At 59.8% G+C, this 17,099-nt stretch overlaps 1 protein-coding gene and 1 long non-coding RNA gene across 2 annotated transcripts; one reads left to right on the plus strand and one right to left on the minus strand.

The window, feature by feature from the left end:
• Positions 1-333: 333 nt before the first annotated feature.
• WDR81 (WD repeat domain 81) lies at positions 334-12,225 on the minus strand. The gene is made up of 11 exons (XM_074557216.1): positions 11,840-12,225; positions 7,558-11,109; positions 7,227-7,334; positions 6,323-6,513; positions 4,402-4,592; positions 4,040-4,205; positions 3,746-3,911; positions 2,737-3,435; positions 2,437-2,582; positions 2,088-2,267; positions 334-846 (listed from the first exon to the last, which is right to left on the minus strand). The coding sequence occupies exons 2-11, from the start codon at positions 11,099-11,101 to the stop codon at positions 520-522; spliced, it is 5,718 nt and encodes a 1,905-aa protein (XP_074413317.1). The 5' UTR covers positions 11,102-11,109; positions 11,840-12,225; the 3' UTR covers positions 334-519.
• A 284-nt stretch (positions 12,226-12,509) lies between these two features.
• Positions 12,510-15,540, plus strand: LOC102061911 (uncharacterized). Its single transcript, XR_012583534.1, has 2 exons — positions 12,510-13,485; positions 15,189-15,540. It is a non-coding gene; the product is annotated as an uncharacterized LOC102061911 (long non-coding RNA).
• Positions 15,541-17,099: the final 1,559 nt, after the last annotated feature.

A 17,099-nucleotide genomic window follows, 5' to 3' on the forward strand; every position in this document is an offset into this window, starting at 1 on the left:
CAGAACCTGGGGTTCACAGAGCACCTCCTCTGGGCTTTGAGGAGGAGGAGATGCAGCTCCAAAGGCAGCAGTTCCCAAACCCAGCTTCTGCCATCCCAGTGGGGCTGTTCAGGGGTTCAGGAGGGGAGGGGAAGTGGAGGTGGCAGTAGCTAAACTGTTGTGTTTTGTCAAGGGGCACCTCCTACCCCTTAACTGAAGGAGGGAGGGTACCTGTGGTCCCTATTAGTGTGGAGGGCAGCTCACAGTCCCCTGGGGATCAGGCACACACGGTAAGGAAAGCTCCAGGCCTCTCTGCAGGGCTGGCAGTAACCTACGACGCCCAACATCTCTCCCAGCAGCAGCGGCGGAGGTTTCTCAGCTTCTCAGTTATGGCTTTTTTTTCTTTCTTTCTTTTTCAAGACACAGAAAGAGCTTAGAGACCTAACAAGTACACCTCCCTCTGCATCCTGTGCTCACAAACACCTGACTGTGCCTCCTCCAAAGCCACGCTGCTGGCTTCCAGGGACAGCCAGGGGGTCCCTAGGCCAGGAGCCGGATGACGCCGTTGTCCGAGCCCAGCAGGAGGTGGCACTTTGTGGGCAGCACTGCCAGGCTGGTCAGGGTACCCCGAAAGTTCTCTGAGCTCAGCTTGGTGGTGCTGCTGGGCAGGGCTGAGGACTCCAGCATGGAGTAGACCCCGATCTTGTTGGCCACGGTGCCAGTGACCACCTCGTTACCGTAGAGGTCGAAGGCGTGGATGGGCTCGGAGGCGGATTTGTAGTGGTGCAAAGGTTTCTGCTCCAGCTCCTTCCACACAGTCAGGGAGTGATCTGAGGAGGAGCTGATCAGCACGTTGCCCTCTGCAGCCTGCAGGAGAGGAAAGGCCAGTGAACAGATATTTCTGTAAAAACTCACAATCTGGTGCTGCACGTGAGAGCAGCAGGTGGCTGCCAGTAATCCAATGGTCACAGTGCAATCCCTCAGGACATTCAGAGCTATTTCCAGGCAGCTGATGGTTCTGAGCAAGGCCTGGGGTGGACATTGCAATCTCCTCCCAGAGATGGGCTGGGCCTCTTCTCAACAACACCCTGACACCCAACACAACTCATTCATCATCTCTTACTACTGCAGTGGGTACAGGGATTACCATGCAGTCTCCCTCTCCACTAAATCACCTGCCAAACTATTTTCCTTCTCAGGAGAAGGAATTGGGAGGGTCTCTCACAGTTGAAAATACTGCTGAGGGTAGGAGAAGCCTGGAGCTGCTTATTAGCAGAGCTAGTGAGAGGGTAAACAAGGCACACTGCTGAACTTTGTTTAACCCACATTTGGGTCGAGGACACTGGAGAGCCAGCACTGCTCCCTGGGGTGGGTAAATATGGACAAGAGTTACTCATTAGAGCAACACTCTCCCAGGGAAGCCCAGAGCCCCGTGGAGAAAGGAACACATTTGCTCCTTCACAGGAGCCATGGCTCCTCCCTGTTTGAAGTGTCTGCACTGGGGAAAAACTTGGTTTGACACTGAATGTGTCACTTCTTAGGACAGCTTCCCCCACACCCCATTTCTGATCAGACCCTAACCAGGAAAAGACTTTGTAACCTGGTTTTGACACCCAGTCCCTTGCCTGTATGCTCTAATGTTTTTTCCTCCTCTGGCTTTATAAAGTACAGCTCACTTGTGTTCTCCTTTTTGAAGTAGGTGTGATTATTTCACATCTACTTCCCCTTCCACCCATACTATACCATTAAAGACACTCTAGTATTCATACTAATACTTTCCCTACTCCATTTTAGGCCGTGGAATCTGGTAGCAATGAAGAATGTTGAGCCATAGACTCCGTCAGCAATGTGTACATGGCAACTGAGAGATGCAATTATGATGTGACTTATTCAGGTTGTGAATATGGCATTGAAAGCCAGGAGGGCTGAACTCTGGCAGCACGAGCTGGCCCAAGAACAGCTGGCAGCAGCACTAACCATGGGGCAGGAGAGCTTGGGACACTGCAAGGGATGGAGCAAGGATGGAGCACACAACCTTGAGGGAATGATGCTCACACAGCCTCAGAGCATCACTGAGGCCCCACCCTGATCCCAGCTGAGCCTCTCACCTTGATCTGCAGGATGTCTCCCTCGTGGGCAGGCCAGCCCCGCATGATGAGCCCCGTCCTGGTGTCCAGCAGCACGATGAAGCCCGAGGAGAAGCCGGCCATGACGCTGCGGCCGCCGGGGCTCACGGCCAGGCAGCGGATGAGCCCCGCGCTCACGCCGCTGGCCAGGCGGAACTCGTGCTGCAACACACACACAGCCCAGCAAGCTCAGGGCAGCTGCCTTTCAAGGGACAAGCTGGTTTCCATGCAGCCATCACAGCTGGCTTTGGGATCTGGGCTTTGGGCCAGCTGTGATCCCATCATTTAGCACAGGGATGGAGGCAGGGGACTCATGGTGCCATGTCCCTACCTGTAGTCCTGGTTTCCTGTGGTCGATGAACCTCAGCACAGAGTCTGCACTGGCCACAGAGATGCTGTGATAGGGAGGTGGCATGGTGGTCACAGCTGTGATGGGCACTTTGCTGTCTAGCTCATCAAAGGTCCGCAGAAGCTTGCCTGTGAAAAGATGACAGACATTACAGCAGGGCAAGTCACACAGCAAACCTCCAGCTCTGTGCTGGTTTTTAACAGGAGCCACCCAAACTCAACACAGCCCTGCCTGTAAGGGCTGGACCAGTTTACTCCAGCTCCTCACCCTTTCCCTCCTTACCCGTGAACTGGTCCCAGATGTGCACGGTGCCATCACAGCTCACCACGTGCTGCGGTGCCTCCAGCTGGCTCACGTAGAACACTGACTTCTTGTGCTCGGCGTAGGTGAAGCGCGGGGGCACCTCGCTGGTGCCATCCCCGTAGTTGTACAGCGGCCAAAGCCTCACTGTCTTGTCCTTGCTGCCACTCAGGAAGAAATCCTCACTGCCCAGCGGTGCCACGCACTTGATGGCCCCGGAGTGCCCTGAGAAACTCTGCAGCTTGATCTGGTGGAAGTGGAAGCGGGGGTCGTGCTGGCTCACCCCGATCTCGTACTGCCAGTAGGCCAGCCAGTTCCCACAGAGCATGTGGGTGCTGCGGGGCAGGTCCTGCTTCAGGGCACTCTCCTCGCTGCAGGAGCTGGGAGTGAATCCATCAGTGCCAGCACTGAGGTGCAGCAAGCCCAGGCCCTCCCGCTGCGTGTCCACGGGCACCTGGATGCGGTTCCCCACCAGGACACTGCCAAAAGTGCCAGAGTGAGTGTCCTCCTGGGGGCTGGAGAAGGGCTCAGCCCCTCGAGGGTCCTGCTCTGAGCCCACCACACTCGGTGCTTGCTCCAGGCCAACAGCCTGCAGGTTCTGGGGGTTCACGTTCTCCAGGTGGAGGCTGGCCAGCTTCTCAACCAGAGAGTGGTTGGGCACAACCGTGCGGATAACGTCACCTGAGGAGACAGGGACAGTGTGGCTGCAAGGCAAGCAATGTCCCCATCATCATCATCATCATCATCATCCCCTCCATACACTAGGATGTGGACACAGCATCCCCCAAATCAGCTACATCTGCTCCCAGCCAAGGCAGCCTGAAGTTCAGAGAGCTCCCAACCCAAGAACCAGCCCAAGCCATGCTGCAGAAGCTGTGGGTTTCCCCCAGCAGCCCTGGGAGCTGTGATTGCCCTGGAGTTCAGACCCAGCACGCATGCCCAGAGCACAGAGCTCCCTCACAGATCCCTGGAGCTGGTGGCCAAGGCATACCCAGCAAGCAGGAGAAGGGGATGTAGGTGATGTAGGCCATTTCAGGGTTGAACACCTTCTGTAACTCCACCAGCACGGATGGATCCAGGGCCAGCAGCTTCCCATCTGAAAGGGGCACCTCCATCACTGGCACCTCACAGCTGCTCAGTGACTCTGCTGTCAACCCCTGGACAAGAAAATCAAGGTCAGATAAACCCCAAGATGAGATGCTCTTACCACACAAACACAGCCAGGTAGGCCCACCACATTCCCACACCTGGGGAAGTGCAGGAGGACTTCTCCCACACCACTAACCTGGTCCTGCAGCTCCTGCAGCAGCGAGAATGCCCCAAAGAAGTTCCTCACTGTGTCACTCAGGTGCTGCTGCACCATCTCCTGCCCAATCCTCAGGCAGATCAAGGCAATGAGGCTGATTGTCTTCACACACAGCACAACACGGGCCTGGGCTCCACTGGGGAAACTGAAGAGGACATCCATGACCCCATGCCCTCCACAGATCCCTTTTTTCCATCCTCTGCCTCATGCCTCCTGCCTTTTCTGTGTCACCAGAATGCTTCCAGCAGTGCAAGGAGATGCACACCCAGCCCTGGCAGCATTGATGCCCCCACAGAACCATTCCCAAATCCCTGATTTTGTGCCAATCCTGCAGCGCTTACCCGACAGCTGGCGAAGTGAGGAAGCCCAGCACTGGGAGCAGCACCTCCTGGCTGATCTTGGGCAGGATGTCCATCAGTGTGGTGTCAGAGAGACACACCACAATCTTCTGTGTCAGTGTCACAGCAGCCAGGAGCCCGGCCTCCTTCCGGCTGTTGAGCCGCACGCCGCCAGAGCCGCCGCCGGGCGCAACCTGTGACAGGGACACCCTCAGTGCCAGGGCCACCACCTCCCCAGCAGGACACAGCAAAGGGACCCCAGGGCCACCTGAGCTCAGTCTCAAACCCAGCACAGCACTGCTGAAGAGGAACCTGAGCATGGGATCTCAACAGCAAAGGGATCAGTCCAAAAACTGACAGGCACCCATCAGCACAAGTGAAGAGCCTGCAGAAAATGGGGGATGACACCCCTAAGCTCACAGATTTCCTCTGCAGATACAACATCCCCACAAATGGGAAGCTCAATAGCAAGATCAACAACCCCACACTGGCCCAAACCACCCTGGACACCCCAGAATATCATTTACCAGCACAGAGGAGAAACCCTTACATTTTAAAAGCAAAAATCAGTGTCTTCATCCCACAGTCTGCAGAGGAACAGTCCTTGCACGAAATATCCAAACACAAATGATGGGCAAACCTGCTGCTGACTTCTAGAAATCCAGCTGCTAATAATTTCATGAGGCAGAACTGCACATCCTTTTTCTGCTGACAATGTACTGCTGCTGTTATGGCAGTGCCAAAGAGTTAATAACATCAGCAGCAACACGAAAATATTTCTTCCTAGATTGTCCTATTTCCTAACTCCTAGACAAATCAAACACCAAAGAAAAAGAGAGCCAGTAACAAAACCCACAGACAATTCCCAGTTCCTGCTATATTTCTTGTACACCTGCCATCTTCCAGCTCATCACAGAGGCTCTTCCTCTCACAAAATAGCCACCCTGCCAAATCCTGCAAGAAGGATTGACTTTATCCTATTTGTGACCTGCCAGTTGCATGGCTCCAGTATCAGGTTGCCAAATGCTGTTTCACAGGGGTATTTAATCCCCTCTGTGCCCCCAAGCAATGAGCTTAGGAAAGCAAAGCAGAACAGCTGGAGCTATGATTGCAACTGGGTGGAGAATGATTTTTGCTGAAAAATGGGATTTTTTCCCCTGAAAAATCTCCCCTTCAACACTGGAAAAACTGACAATGCCTTTTTGTTTTCTTTAAATGAACAGCTGTGGCCTCTTTTCCTCTATGTTTAAATTATCAGAAAGCTACTGAAGTTTTCTATTTAAACGAGAATCCATAACCAAAGTGTTTACAACCACTAAAGAGGGAACAACGTGAAAAATAAGCCTGTTTTAAACATTCAAACCCTTTTTCTTTTTAATGAAAAATTAAGTTTTTTCAAACAGCTGCATTATACATTTCCTTCTTGCTACGAACTTCAAGCTGAAAAGTTGGTGAGCCTTGCCAGTGCTTTTTATTCAGTTAAAAACCCATTGGTCTCCCCCCAGTTCAGCCCTATCTACCCACACAGACCTCTGGGAACACTCACTCCAGCAATCTCACAGCAGCACAAGCTGCTCCTCCTGCCTGTTATCACAATCCCACCCTTGTGCCAGCTCTGCCTGGGCACAGAAAAGCAGAATAAATGCTTTTTCTCTGCTTCCACAAGGTCTGACAGTGAAAGAAGGGTATGAACACAGCTGTGTGCTTTGCTGGGAGCAGGCTGGAGCTTGTGGCAGGAGGTGACAGTGCCTCTCCTGCCCTTCTCAGCCAGCACAGCCAGAGCTGCTCAGCCCATACTGGCCCAGCCAAGCTCAGTTTACACACAAAAAGCTCCTGGTGAGGCTGGACTATTATTTTACATTTTTTTCTTTATGCCTGGACACAGCTCTTGCCCCAACAGAGAGGAGGAAAAGGCAATACTGACCAGGTAGCTGATGTAGGGCAGGTACTGGTAGGTGAGGACAGGCTCTCCATACAGATATGCCACGTGCACGAGGCAGGCCAGCACTGGCTTGGACACCTGATCTCCCAGCACAGGCCGCTTCTGGTAGATGTTCCCTGTGCTCAGGGGACTGTTCTCATCACTGCTCGCTACAAACTGCTGCCTGGTGGGGCCTGCCCAGAGAAAAACACATCAGGAGCTGAAGCAGCAGCCACACCCAAGCGGAGAGGCTGAGGGGACAGCCCATCCTCTGTCACCATCATATTTGCTGAAAAATCCCTTTGCCAGGATTTTTTCCCCTGGGAAGTTGAGAGAAAAATGTAAATCATAATTATCTGATTGTCTTCTCCTGTGTTTTGCTGTTTTGGAATGTGGTCTGGATGTTGTTTACCAACAGGTGCATGTTTGATTGGCTCCATGTGAATTGTGTTAACTTAATCACCAATCACAGCCAGCTGTGTCGAGGCTCTGAGGAGCCACAGATTTTTATCATTCATTCTTGTTAAGCCTTCTGATGCATCCTTTCTCTATTTCTTTAGTATAGTTTCTTTTTGATATGTCCTTTCTCTATTTCTTTAGTATAGTTTCCTTCTGATGTATCTTTCCTCTATTTCTTTAATATAGTTTATTTCTGATGTGTCCTTCCTCTATTTCTTTAGTATAATTTCTGTCTGATGTATCCTTCCTCTTTCTTTAGTATAGTTTCCTTCTGATGTATCCTTCCTTTATTTCTTTAGTATAGTTTTAGTATAGCATTCATTAATATAATATAATATCATAAAATAATAAATCAGCCTTCTAAGAACACAGAGTCAAGATTCTCATCTCTTCCCTGGTGCTGGGGACCCTCACAAAGCCCAAGCCCTGTGCCCTGGGGAGGCATTACCGACGTAGCAGGAGGTGAGCAGGCGCAGCAGGTTCCTGGCGATGAAGCGGGACGTGACGGTCGGGCCCAGCTTGGCCGAGAGCCACCTCACCATCTTACAGGCTGTGTCTGCAAAACAACAGCAGCCCCAAGGACACGGCACAGATTAGCTATCTAGCACTCTAGCAGTCCCTGCTGCCCCAGCCCTGACTCTCAGAGCCACCCACATGCAGTCCTGGCCTCTCACCCTGGTTTCATCGCTGTCCCCAAGCTGGGACTACAAACGCCCCCAGATCTGGATCTGCTTCTCCCCAGGCTCTGCCCAACAGCCAGGACACTGGCAGGGTCTTACCCAGCAGTATGGTCTGCTCTTTGTCATCAGAGTGATCTGGCAGCTCCTCTCCCTCCCCGTCCTCTGGCTCACTGCTGTCATCAGCCAGGGTGACATCCACAGAGGCCCCAGCAGCATCCACGACCACCGTCAGCTCCGCATCCACCACCGCGTCCTCCTGCTCCTCTTCCTCGTGCTCCTCTTCCTCCTCCTCTGACTCCTCGCTCTGCTTCAGGTCCTGGCTGCTGTCCATGGACTTCAAGCTGCTCTTGTCCTTCTGGGAGTCCCCATCTGCAGGTCTGTCCTCGCCCAGGGACACCTCGCTGGCGCTGCTCTTGTCACTCATGCGGCCGAGGCTGAGCGACTCCTGCTCCTGGGGCTGCAGGGATTCCCCCACATAGAGGCCACTCTGGAAGTCCTCACCCTCGGGCAGGTAGGCCTGGTCGTGGAAGCTGACCCCAGAGGTGTAGTCCAGAAGGTCAAGTGCAGCAGAGCTGTGCTCCACGTCCATCTTGATCTCCTCCCCAAACACACACGACACCGGGCTCTCCCCTCCGCTCTCATCATCCTCAGCAGTGCCCAGGAAGGATTTGCTCTCCTCCCGCGAGCTCTCGATGCCCACGAGGATCTGCAGGATGTGGGGCAGCAGGTTCAGGAGGAAGGGCTGCAGCCCCAGGCGCACGATCAGCTGGGCCACAAAGCAGTCTGTGTACAAGTAGAACCTGCCGTGGCGGGAGCAGGGCGTCTCGTAGGCTCCGATCAGGGGCTTCAGCAGGTATTTGTTGGCATTCTTGGGCCCCAGGGATTTAGCTATGGGCTCAAAGAGGTACCACGCCGCGTAGACAGCGGTGTTCTCCTCGGACATCAGAGATAATATGAAAGGCAGAAGAATCTCCAGGCCCTCGGGAGTGATTTCAGCAAGGATCCCCTCCAGCTGCTGCCACAGCTGGAAAACAAGCTCCCGGCCTTGCCCTTCATCCTCAATCTTCTTTGCCTGATAGGTGAAAATGAACTTGTGCAGAGCTGGGAAGTACGTGGGGAAGGGGACAATGGAGCTGAAGGGGCTGAGGAGCTGCGTGGGACAGGGAGGGGGGAGGCCCTGGGAGATGGGTTTGTACTCAAACAGCTGCACTGTGCCCTTGCCCATTCTGCTCTTCAGCAGCTTCTCCACGGGCACGCTGAGCTGCAGCAGGACATGCAGCACGTGCTGCAGTGGGGCCGGGATCTCCTTGGGATGGTAACGGCAGAGGTTCCTCACCATCAGGAACCGCTCCAGCAGCGACGCGTCGGGCTTGGAGGGACGAAGCCTCGGAGCAAATATAATCTCAGCTACCAGGATGCCCAGGGCTTGCATGTCCCTCTGGAAGAGGTCTGAGAGACCCAAGGGTGGCTCTTCCCACGGCTGCTCCATCGGCTGCATCTCGCTGCTTAAGCCTCTAACCAAGAAATTGTCCAGTTTCTCCAGTTCCTCCAGGGCCTGGAGCGGGTTGAAGCCTTCAGGAAGAGTGATCTTCATGTCCAGCTGATCCCCAGCCCCAGCCTTGCTCCGACGGAGCGGTCGGACCCCTGAGGATTTGCCATCAGTGACATAGGCAGGGAGGGTGGAGGGCTGTGCTGGAGGCACAGCACCACAGGGCTGGTCAGGGGCTCTCCCAGGAGCAGGAATGGAATCCAGGGCTTCCGTGCCTTGCTCCAAATCATCCTCACCAGCCAGGGGTTTGTCCCCAGACCAGGTGGTTTCACTGGGAGTAGCCTCCAGGACCAGCCCATTGACTGCATCTGTCACCTGGCCTTGGATGTCCTCCAAAACCACGGTCTCACGGATGTTCTGCAGCAGAGGCCTGGCAATGGCTGGAGCTTCAGCAGGAGTGTAGGCAGGTCCCACCATGCGCCTGGGATGGGGCTGGTCAAAGAGCTGCACCACCCCGTAGGTCGTCAGGTGCGTGTGGTTGTCCACCAAGTGGAGGCAGACGTTCTTCTCCTTGACTGCATCCTTCCCCAGCAGCTTGTAGCCAAAGGTGAGATCAATCCAGTGGTGCAGGTCCTGGGAGACCTCCCGGCTCTCCAGCAGCATGCGGTGAACTTGGATGAACTCCTCGTAGGAGCTGCACCACGAGGGCACATCCAGGTCGGGCATGTCGGGGTGGATGGAGCGGAAGATGGAGGGGTCAGTGTAGAACTCTGGGATGCACTCGTCGGGTGTCCAGCTCTGCATGCGCTCCATGCTGGCTGGGTACTCGTTGGGCTCCCACTGGGACCTGACGTGGCAGCACAGCACTGCCTTGGGCGTCCTGCGGGCCGTGTACACGTAGTAGGTGATGTCTGAGAGGACGTCTGAGATGTGGTGGGGGACGTGGAGCTGCTCCCCACTCGAGCCCCCCGCGACAAACGCCTGCTTGGTCATCTCGTAGGTGAAGTCCAGCTGCTTGTCGCCCTTGTTGAGGCGGAACTTGGATTTCCTCAGGTCCCTGAACTTGCCGTTTTTGGTAGTGAAGTCCACCACCCACGGGAGAACAGGGTGGTAATTGGGGTCTCCCATTCTCCTCCCAGCCAGGCTGTTCAGGCGCATTAAGTAATCAAAGTTGCTGACCTGCCCGTGCACCCACTGCAACACCAGGTCTTGGAGGTCCTTCTGGCAGGCACTGCATGTCACCTCCCGCCTCTGCACGCAGCTTTGCTTGCTTTCTTGTTCCAGACCACCCTCCAGATTCTCCCCCTCCTCCTCCCCTGGTCCCTCGTACCCTCTGAAGTTCACACGCAGCCGGCTGCACAGCTTCTCATCCACAGCCACATCCCGAAGGGAGAAATCCCCACAAGCCAGACCCGCCTGGTGACAAGCCCTCATGGCCTGCAGCACGTGGAAGAGGAGGAAGAGGATCTTGGCGTGGCTGTTGGTGAGCTTGGCGGGGCTGAAGGTCACGATATCATGCAGGCAGTACTGCACATAGGGGTAGATGACATACAACATATCAGCCGACTCCAGCAGCGCCTCAGCCTGCAGCACATTGGGACACAAGGACGCCGCTTTGGCCACGTTCTCCTTGGCAGGGGACGTGCCAGGCACGTTCCTGCCCAGCTGGAGGATGGGACAGCCATAAACTCTGTGCAGGGCAGCCCTGAGTGCCTCCAGCGCCGGCACCGTGGGCGGCGGATCTGGGCGCCGGTAGGGCCGTGCGTACAGCCCGTGAGCCCGGCCCCACAGGTTGTGGTAATTCTGGGTGGCCACGCTCTGCATGAAGCCGTGCAGGGTGTCCATGCTGCCAGCACGCTGCTCAGGGGGCTGTGCCACCCGCAGCGGGTACCGCAGCCGGGCCTTGCGCAGCCCGTGGATCTCCACCCGCGTCCAGCCCGCCGGGAGCTTCTGCACCGAGGGCTGCAGGAACGTCCTGAGCTCCACCTCGCTGAGCCCCTCGGGCCGCGGGCAGGCGGGAGGCAGCACCCGGCGCTCCTTGAGGCTCTGCAGCCATTTGGCCGGCACCAAGGCGGTGACGTGGGTCCTCTCGGGGGCCAGCTGCCGGCGGTCGATGTTCAGGTCCTTCTCCACGCTCTGCAGGAAGCTTTCCATGCTGGATTCTGCCGAGAGAAAGGTGGTTCAGGCAGGCTGTGAGAGAGCAGAGCACAGAACCGCCCTGCCCGCCCCAGTGAGCAGCAAGTATCACTTCCCCATTGGCATTCGGGTGAAAAAAAAAGGGTTTGAGGAGCTTGGTGGCTGTGTGTGGGGGTGGAGATGGGATCAGCCCCTGACTGTGAGGGACAAGGTGGGGCCTCAGCAGGGTGACATGGTGGGGACATGATGGGGACACGATGGGGACTGGCACATCCAGGTGCTGGGGGAAGGGACATTACAGGACCTCTGCAGGCTGGGGGGACACACAATGGAACATCCACGGCCAGGGAGGGGGACGGGATGGCACCTGTTCAGCTTGAGGAACACAATGGGACATTCACAGCCGCAGGAAGTGAAAAGGACCATGGTGGGATATGGAGGGGGACATCTGCACCCCAGGGCTGGCAATGGGGACACAACAGCACCTCCGCAGCTGGAGGGGGAACACGAGAGTATCTCCAGAACAAACTCCGTATGGGGACACAACGGGAGCTCTGCAGGGTGCCGTGAGAGGCCGCGGGGGCCGCCCAGACGATGCTCCCAGCACGGCCACGGCCGGTCCGGCGGCCCCGGCCCCTCGGGGCCCTCGCTACCGGCGGGAGGATCGCAGAGCCGGGCTGAGCGCCGCGGGCCGCTCCGGGGAGCCCTCATCCCCCCGCCGTGGGGTCCCTCACCGCCCCGGCGGCCCCGCGTTACCTGGCGGCGGCAGCGGCGGCGGCTCAGCCGCGGCGGGCAGCGGCGGGGGCGGCCCCGGCCATGTTGGTCAGGTGACGGCGGTCACATGCGGCCGCCGCGCCGCCATGTGCGCGGGGGGGGCCGGGCCCGGGCTCCCTCACGCGGCCGCGGGCCGGGGGGGCCGGGGCGGGCATGGGCGGCAGCAGCGGGGCGTGACGTCACCGTGACGTCAAAGGCGCCCCGGGCTGTCAGCTGGAGCCGGGCGAGCCGCGCTGACGAGGCAGCCGGTCTTAAAGGGGTCCTCACCCGCCGTGGGCGGACCCCACCGGCGGCAGGTGAGTGCCCGGGGCAGCCGGTGTGGAGCAGCGGGGCCGGTCCAGCCCTGCCGCCGCCCCGGGACCTTGCCGCTCTCTGCCCAGCGAAGCACCGCACGCCAGCGGAGGTGCCCGGCCTCGGTGCCCGTGAGCCGAGCCGGGCTCTCCCACCGTCGTAAGGGCGTTGCCGCGCCTTCGGCAGCGGCGGGTGCGGCGGGACCCACGGGGCACACGGTCACGATAGCCACGGGCCGGCGCGGCCCCTTTAAGGGCGCCGGGGGCTCCCGCCGGGCAGCGCCGCATGGCGCGGCGGCGCGTGGGAGTCACGTGGGTGGGACGTGGCGGCCGCTGATTGGTCGCCATGCCTTGGCCCGCTGCAATCAGCTGTTACTGGGACGAAGGGCAGGAAACAGCCTTAAAGGGGCACCACAACTCTGACCCCCGTCCCGCGAGGCGGCAGCGGCAGCGCCGGGAGTGCCGGCGGGACAGCGGGTGAGCGCTTCTGATCGGGCCGGGCCGGGCCGCCGCTGCGCAGCGCTGTCCCCCGCCGGCACCCGCGGCGTGCGCGGCCCCTTTAAAGAAGTTGTCCAGTCATCGCGCCGTGCTGCCAAGTCATCGGGGTCAGCCGAGTTCTCGCGGCCACGCCCCCTGCGCCCGCCCATTGGTGCTCGCGGAGAGCGCTCACTTCTGATTGGTCGAGGACTTAGAGCAACTTCTCGGAATCGGGGCTGTGTCACCAGCCCCGGCACAGGGAGGCACCGCCCGAGGGCGGGCGGGGGCGGCCGGGCCGTGCCCGCGGCAGCGCCACGCCCCGCCCGGGGCCCGCGGAAGGGTCGAGACCCTTCGGTGCCGCCCTGCCCCCGCCGCCCCTTCACCCGCTTGAAAATGCCAACTCACAGCACGCGGGGCACGCCGGGAGCGCCGCGCCGCACTACAACTCCCAGCGTGCCCCGCGGCGGGGTGGCCCCGTCCGTTCCCACGGCAACCGCCGCCCGGCCGGGAGGGAGCCGAGCTCTCCCCCAGGGGGTGGGCGGGGCAGAGCGCCGGCCTCGTCTTCGCATTGGCTGAGCCGCGGGTCGCGCCGGGCCGCCATTGGCGAGAGCGTGTGGCAATCGCGGCGCGGGGGCGGGCACTGCGCGCGGCGGCGGTACCGGCCGGCGATTGGCCCGGGGGCGTGGCCGAGGGGCGTGGCCGGGGGGCGGCTGCGTCATGACTCCGCCAGCTGATCCGGGACGGAGCCGGCGCGCGGCGGGGGGAGGCGGCGGCACCGGCACCGGGCACGGCCCGGGCGGCACCGGCGGGGCGGCGGCGCTGGTGGCGCCGGGCCAGGTCGGGCCCGGCCGAGCCGCGCAGGTGGGTCCGCCGGTACCGCGCTGGGTCGGGCAGGTCGGGTGGCGGAGCGGAGCCCCGTATGGCGCTCTCGGTGCTCCGGGGTTTGAGGGGCCCCGCCGTGCCCTGTTAGGGAAGGTCACCTTTCCCCGGGGCAGCGCGGGCGGGGGGGGGTGCGGCGCGGGGCGTCCTTCGCCGGGCCCCGCGGCGCCGCCTGGGCCGGGCGGCCTCGCCCCCGGTGTCGGTGGGGCGGGCAGGGGGGGCTGGGGCCGGGCCCGTGCGCGGCTCCCGCGCCGGAGGGTCCCGGTGGGGCGGGCGGGGCTGCGGACGGGGCCTCCCCGCCACGGGCGGTGGCCGCCCCGGGGGTGACCTTCACTCCGGGACCGGACTGGGCAGACTTTGACCCGCGGCCGCTCCCCGCCGGGGGCACGGAGCGGAGCATCCCGGGCGGCGGACGGCCGGCAGGGTGTCGCGGAGGGAGCGGCTTTGCCGTGGAGCGGCGTGGGGGGAGCTGCCTCCGTTAGGGGGGAGGGGGGAGTTAGTTTTACCGGGAGGAGAGGCACACGGGGAGGGGGGGTGACCCGGTTATACCGGGAGAGGGGCACCGGCTGGGGACACGGCGTTCTTTACTAGCGGGGCGAGCTCCCACCGGGACCCTTCCCGGAGCCACTGGGGTTTGTCCGAGCTGAGAAGGGCTGGGTGGGAGCCCCGTTACCGACAGGGCCCCCCCTCGTCGGTCCCCGGTGCCGGCGGGGGCCCCGGTGCCGGCGGGGCCGGTGGCTTCAGCGGCGGGTGCTGATTCACGGGCCGGCGGGGGTGGAGCAGGGCCGGGACCAGCTCGCTGGAATCCGGACCAGATGTACCCGGCACGCCAGGAATGCTCGGCATCCCCGCCGGGCCCCGCCGCCGCCGCCGCTGCGCCCCGGCCACCGGCCCCGCACCGAGAGCCCCGCGGCACCCACCGGGCTCCGGCCGCCCCCGGGGCCCGCCCCGGCCCGGGGCCAGCCGCGCTCCGCAGTGCCCTCGGGGTGCCGCCGGCGGGAGGATGCTGTGGGGGCCCCCGGGGGCTTTCCCGGTGCCATCTGTCCCCCGCCGTGCCCGGTGGTTTCCCGGGAGGTTCCCAAAACTCCATCCCTAGAGCCAAAGCTCCGGGTGTTGCAAAAAAAGGGTTTTTTCCGGGGTCAGGAGAAAGCTGTAAGATCCAACACCAGCCTTGGGGGTTGGCATCTTTGCCTTCCAACAAAAGGGCTCAAAAAGGGGCTGAGCTGCCCGAAATTGCCCCATCTGCCCGAATTTGCCCCGTTCCCCCGCCGTAGCTCGGCAGCAGCCGCCTGCCCCAGTGTGTTCCCCGTCAGGAAGCAGCTGGCTCCCGTCCAGGTGGGACCCTGCCAGCAGTGATGGATGCCCGAGGTGAGCCCTGGGAACGCTGTCACCCCCACCTGCAGTCCCTCCCTGCCCGAGGAGCTGCCCTTATCTCTGTTATTTTCCAACAGAAATGGCCTTGGCTTTCCCTGCCTGCTCCTCGCTGTTTGGGGCTGGCTGCAGGTGCTGGAGGGATGCTTTGGGAGAGGGGAGGGATGGGGAGAGCTGAGCTCGGAGCTGCCTCTGGATGGGGGGAGGACAGAGGAATGGATCAGCGTTGTGGGGAGGGATGGGAGCTGCTGTGGGTGACAGCTCAGCTGGGCACAGCTCAGTCCTGGCTCTGAAATGGTGTGTTCCCTCCCCAGGTGCTGCCGTGCCACCCTGCTCCTGGCTAACCAGCACCAGTTCTTCAGTGGCAAGCTTTATGTCCTTCTCCAGTAGCTAAAGCTGCCAGTTGAAGAACTGTTGAATGTAGCCACTCTCTTCTCGTCACTGGGACCTTGGATGCCAGCCAGAGCCGTGCCCTGAGCCGCCAGGATGAGCCACTCTGCGTTGGAGGGCTGAGGATGAGTGTGACCAGGATGAAGAAAGACTCCAGACAGAGCCTTGGCTGGAGGATTGTAGGCAGCTGTGCCAAAATGTGTCGTCCCCTCCCTCAGTGGGGTGGCACTGAGCTAGGAGGAGACTGAGAGAAGCATTAAACATTATTTTGCTCAACTGTTGAGTTTTAGGAAGTTTGTTGCCTGGATCAGGAGGGGGCACAGCACCAGATCTGTGTCTCCAGTGATGCCACCCTGGGGTTTCTGATGGAGGGGTCCATCCTTTGGGCTTGTCCTGAGCTAAAGGCTGAGCCCAGGAGAGGGATGAGCCCTGCAGCAGGGCAGGCAGGGGGATGGAGCCCAGGAGAGGGCTGGCTGAGCGGGTCAGGGCGCGGCTACTGGGCCAGGGTGACTCAGGGCGAGTCACACAGAGTCACACACAGCTCTGGACGCTGCTCCCAGAGCCTCCAGCCTGGGGGCACACCCAGCAGTGCCAGGGCTCTGGGTATTCTGGAGCTAGCAGCACTCCGGAACACTTTATTGGGCTCCTCTGTGCTCCAGGCTCTGGTTTGTTGGTGAACACAAGCTCCAGACTGGCCTGGAGGGAATTTTGAAGCTGCTCTCCCAAGCTGGAGGAGTTTGCCTTGCACTGAGCGAGAGGGGAGCTCCATGAGGGCTCCAGGATTTCCCCCAGTGAGAGAAAGGAGCAGGAGCAGCAGCTCCCTGGGTGACTGGGAGCAGGGGAGTGTCCAGGCCCTGCTGCTCAGAGCCTGCCAGAGGAGCACAGCTCATCCCAGCTCCGAGGGCGGGCACGGAGGAACAGCCCTGTGCTGAAATGTCTGCACAATCTCAACTCCATCTGCCTGCCCAAGGCAGGGCTGCTCCCAAGCTCTGGCACCCAGCAAAGCACACAAAGTGGCCTGGTGTCCATTAAGTGGTACAAGTAGAATAAATCTGTTGTCCTGGGGTCTATAAAGCTGCTGTGCTTGGTGTGTTCTTGCTGTTGGCTACAAGGAGCTGGGTTTCTTTGGGGTGGTTCTCACCCACAGGGGCTGGGACTGCTGAACACCCTTGGATCAGTTCTCTTCCACCACAGCTGCTCTGCTGCAAGTCCATGCAGAGCAGCTGGCACCTGCTCAGTGCCCAGCACATCCTGGAGTGCATGGAGGGGCAGAAAGTGATGGTGGAAGGTGCCTGAGGGCAGGGAGGAGCAGCTCCTGGGCCGTGCTCCCCCTCCTCTGATGTGTATGAGCTGTGTGCTCCGTGTGCCTCACAAATCTACAGACCTCCCCTGGCATGAAGGAACACCCTGTGCTGCTGAAACCCGGCTCTTTCCTGGGTAAATTGTGGCTCTTTCAGAGCAGAGAGTTGCCCTGAGCACAAGCGCCATACCAGGAAATGTAAAACATTGCGTTTGAGTTAAAATTCTCCTGTGAGGTGCTAAAGGACAGGTTTGGGTGTTCAGCACAAAACCAGCACTGCAGGATCTCACCTGCTGAGCAGAGGGCCTGGGCTCTGGCTGTCCTGCACTCAAACCAGAGGGGGTTTGGGCTGTCACTGAGTGTCCCTGTGGGAACTTGCCCAGCTCCTGGGACTTACCCTTCCTCCTGCACAGCCCCATGTGACTGGTGAGTAAGTGCAAGGCTTCCTGTAGAAAGCACAGCCTTGGCCGTGCAAAAACCCAGTAACTCTTTCCTCTAGCATCTGGCCGCCCCCTCCAGGCATCCAGCATGCAGG

This window comes from Zonotrichia albicollis, chromosome 22 (assembly GCF_047830755.1).
Source record: "Zonotrichia albicollis isolate bZonAlb1 chromosome 22, bZonAlb1.hap1, whole genome shotgun sequence".
Taxonomy (NCBI): domain Eukaryota; kingdom Metazoa; phylum Chordata; class Aves; order Passeriformes; family Passerellidae; genus Zonotrichia; species Zonotrichia albicollis.

Excerpts from the sequence above, each read along its gene's own strand:
- WDR81 (XM_074557216.1), bottom strand. The coding sequence starts at position 11,101 with ATGGAAAGCTTCCTGCAGAGCGTGGAGAAGGACCTGAACATCGACCGC. Across the intron at positions 6,514-7,226 it reads GCTCACCTCCTGCTACGTCG|GCCCCACCAGGCAGCAGTTT; the intron begins GTAATGCCTCCC and ends TTCTCTGGGCAG. Across the intron at positions 4,206-4,401 it reads CTCACTTCGCCAGCTGTCGG|TTTCCCCAGTGGAGCCCAGG; the intron begins GTAAGCGCTGCA and ends TGTCCTCTTCAG.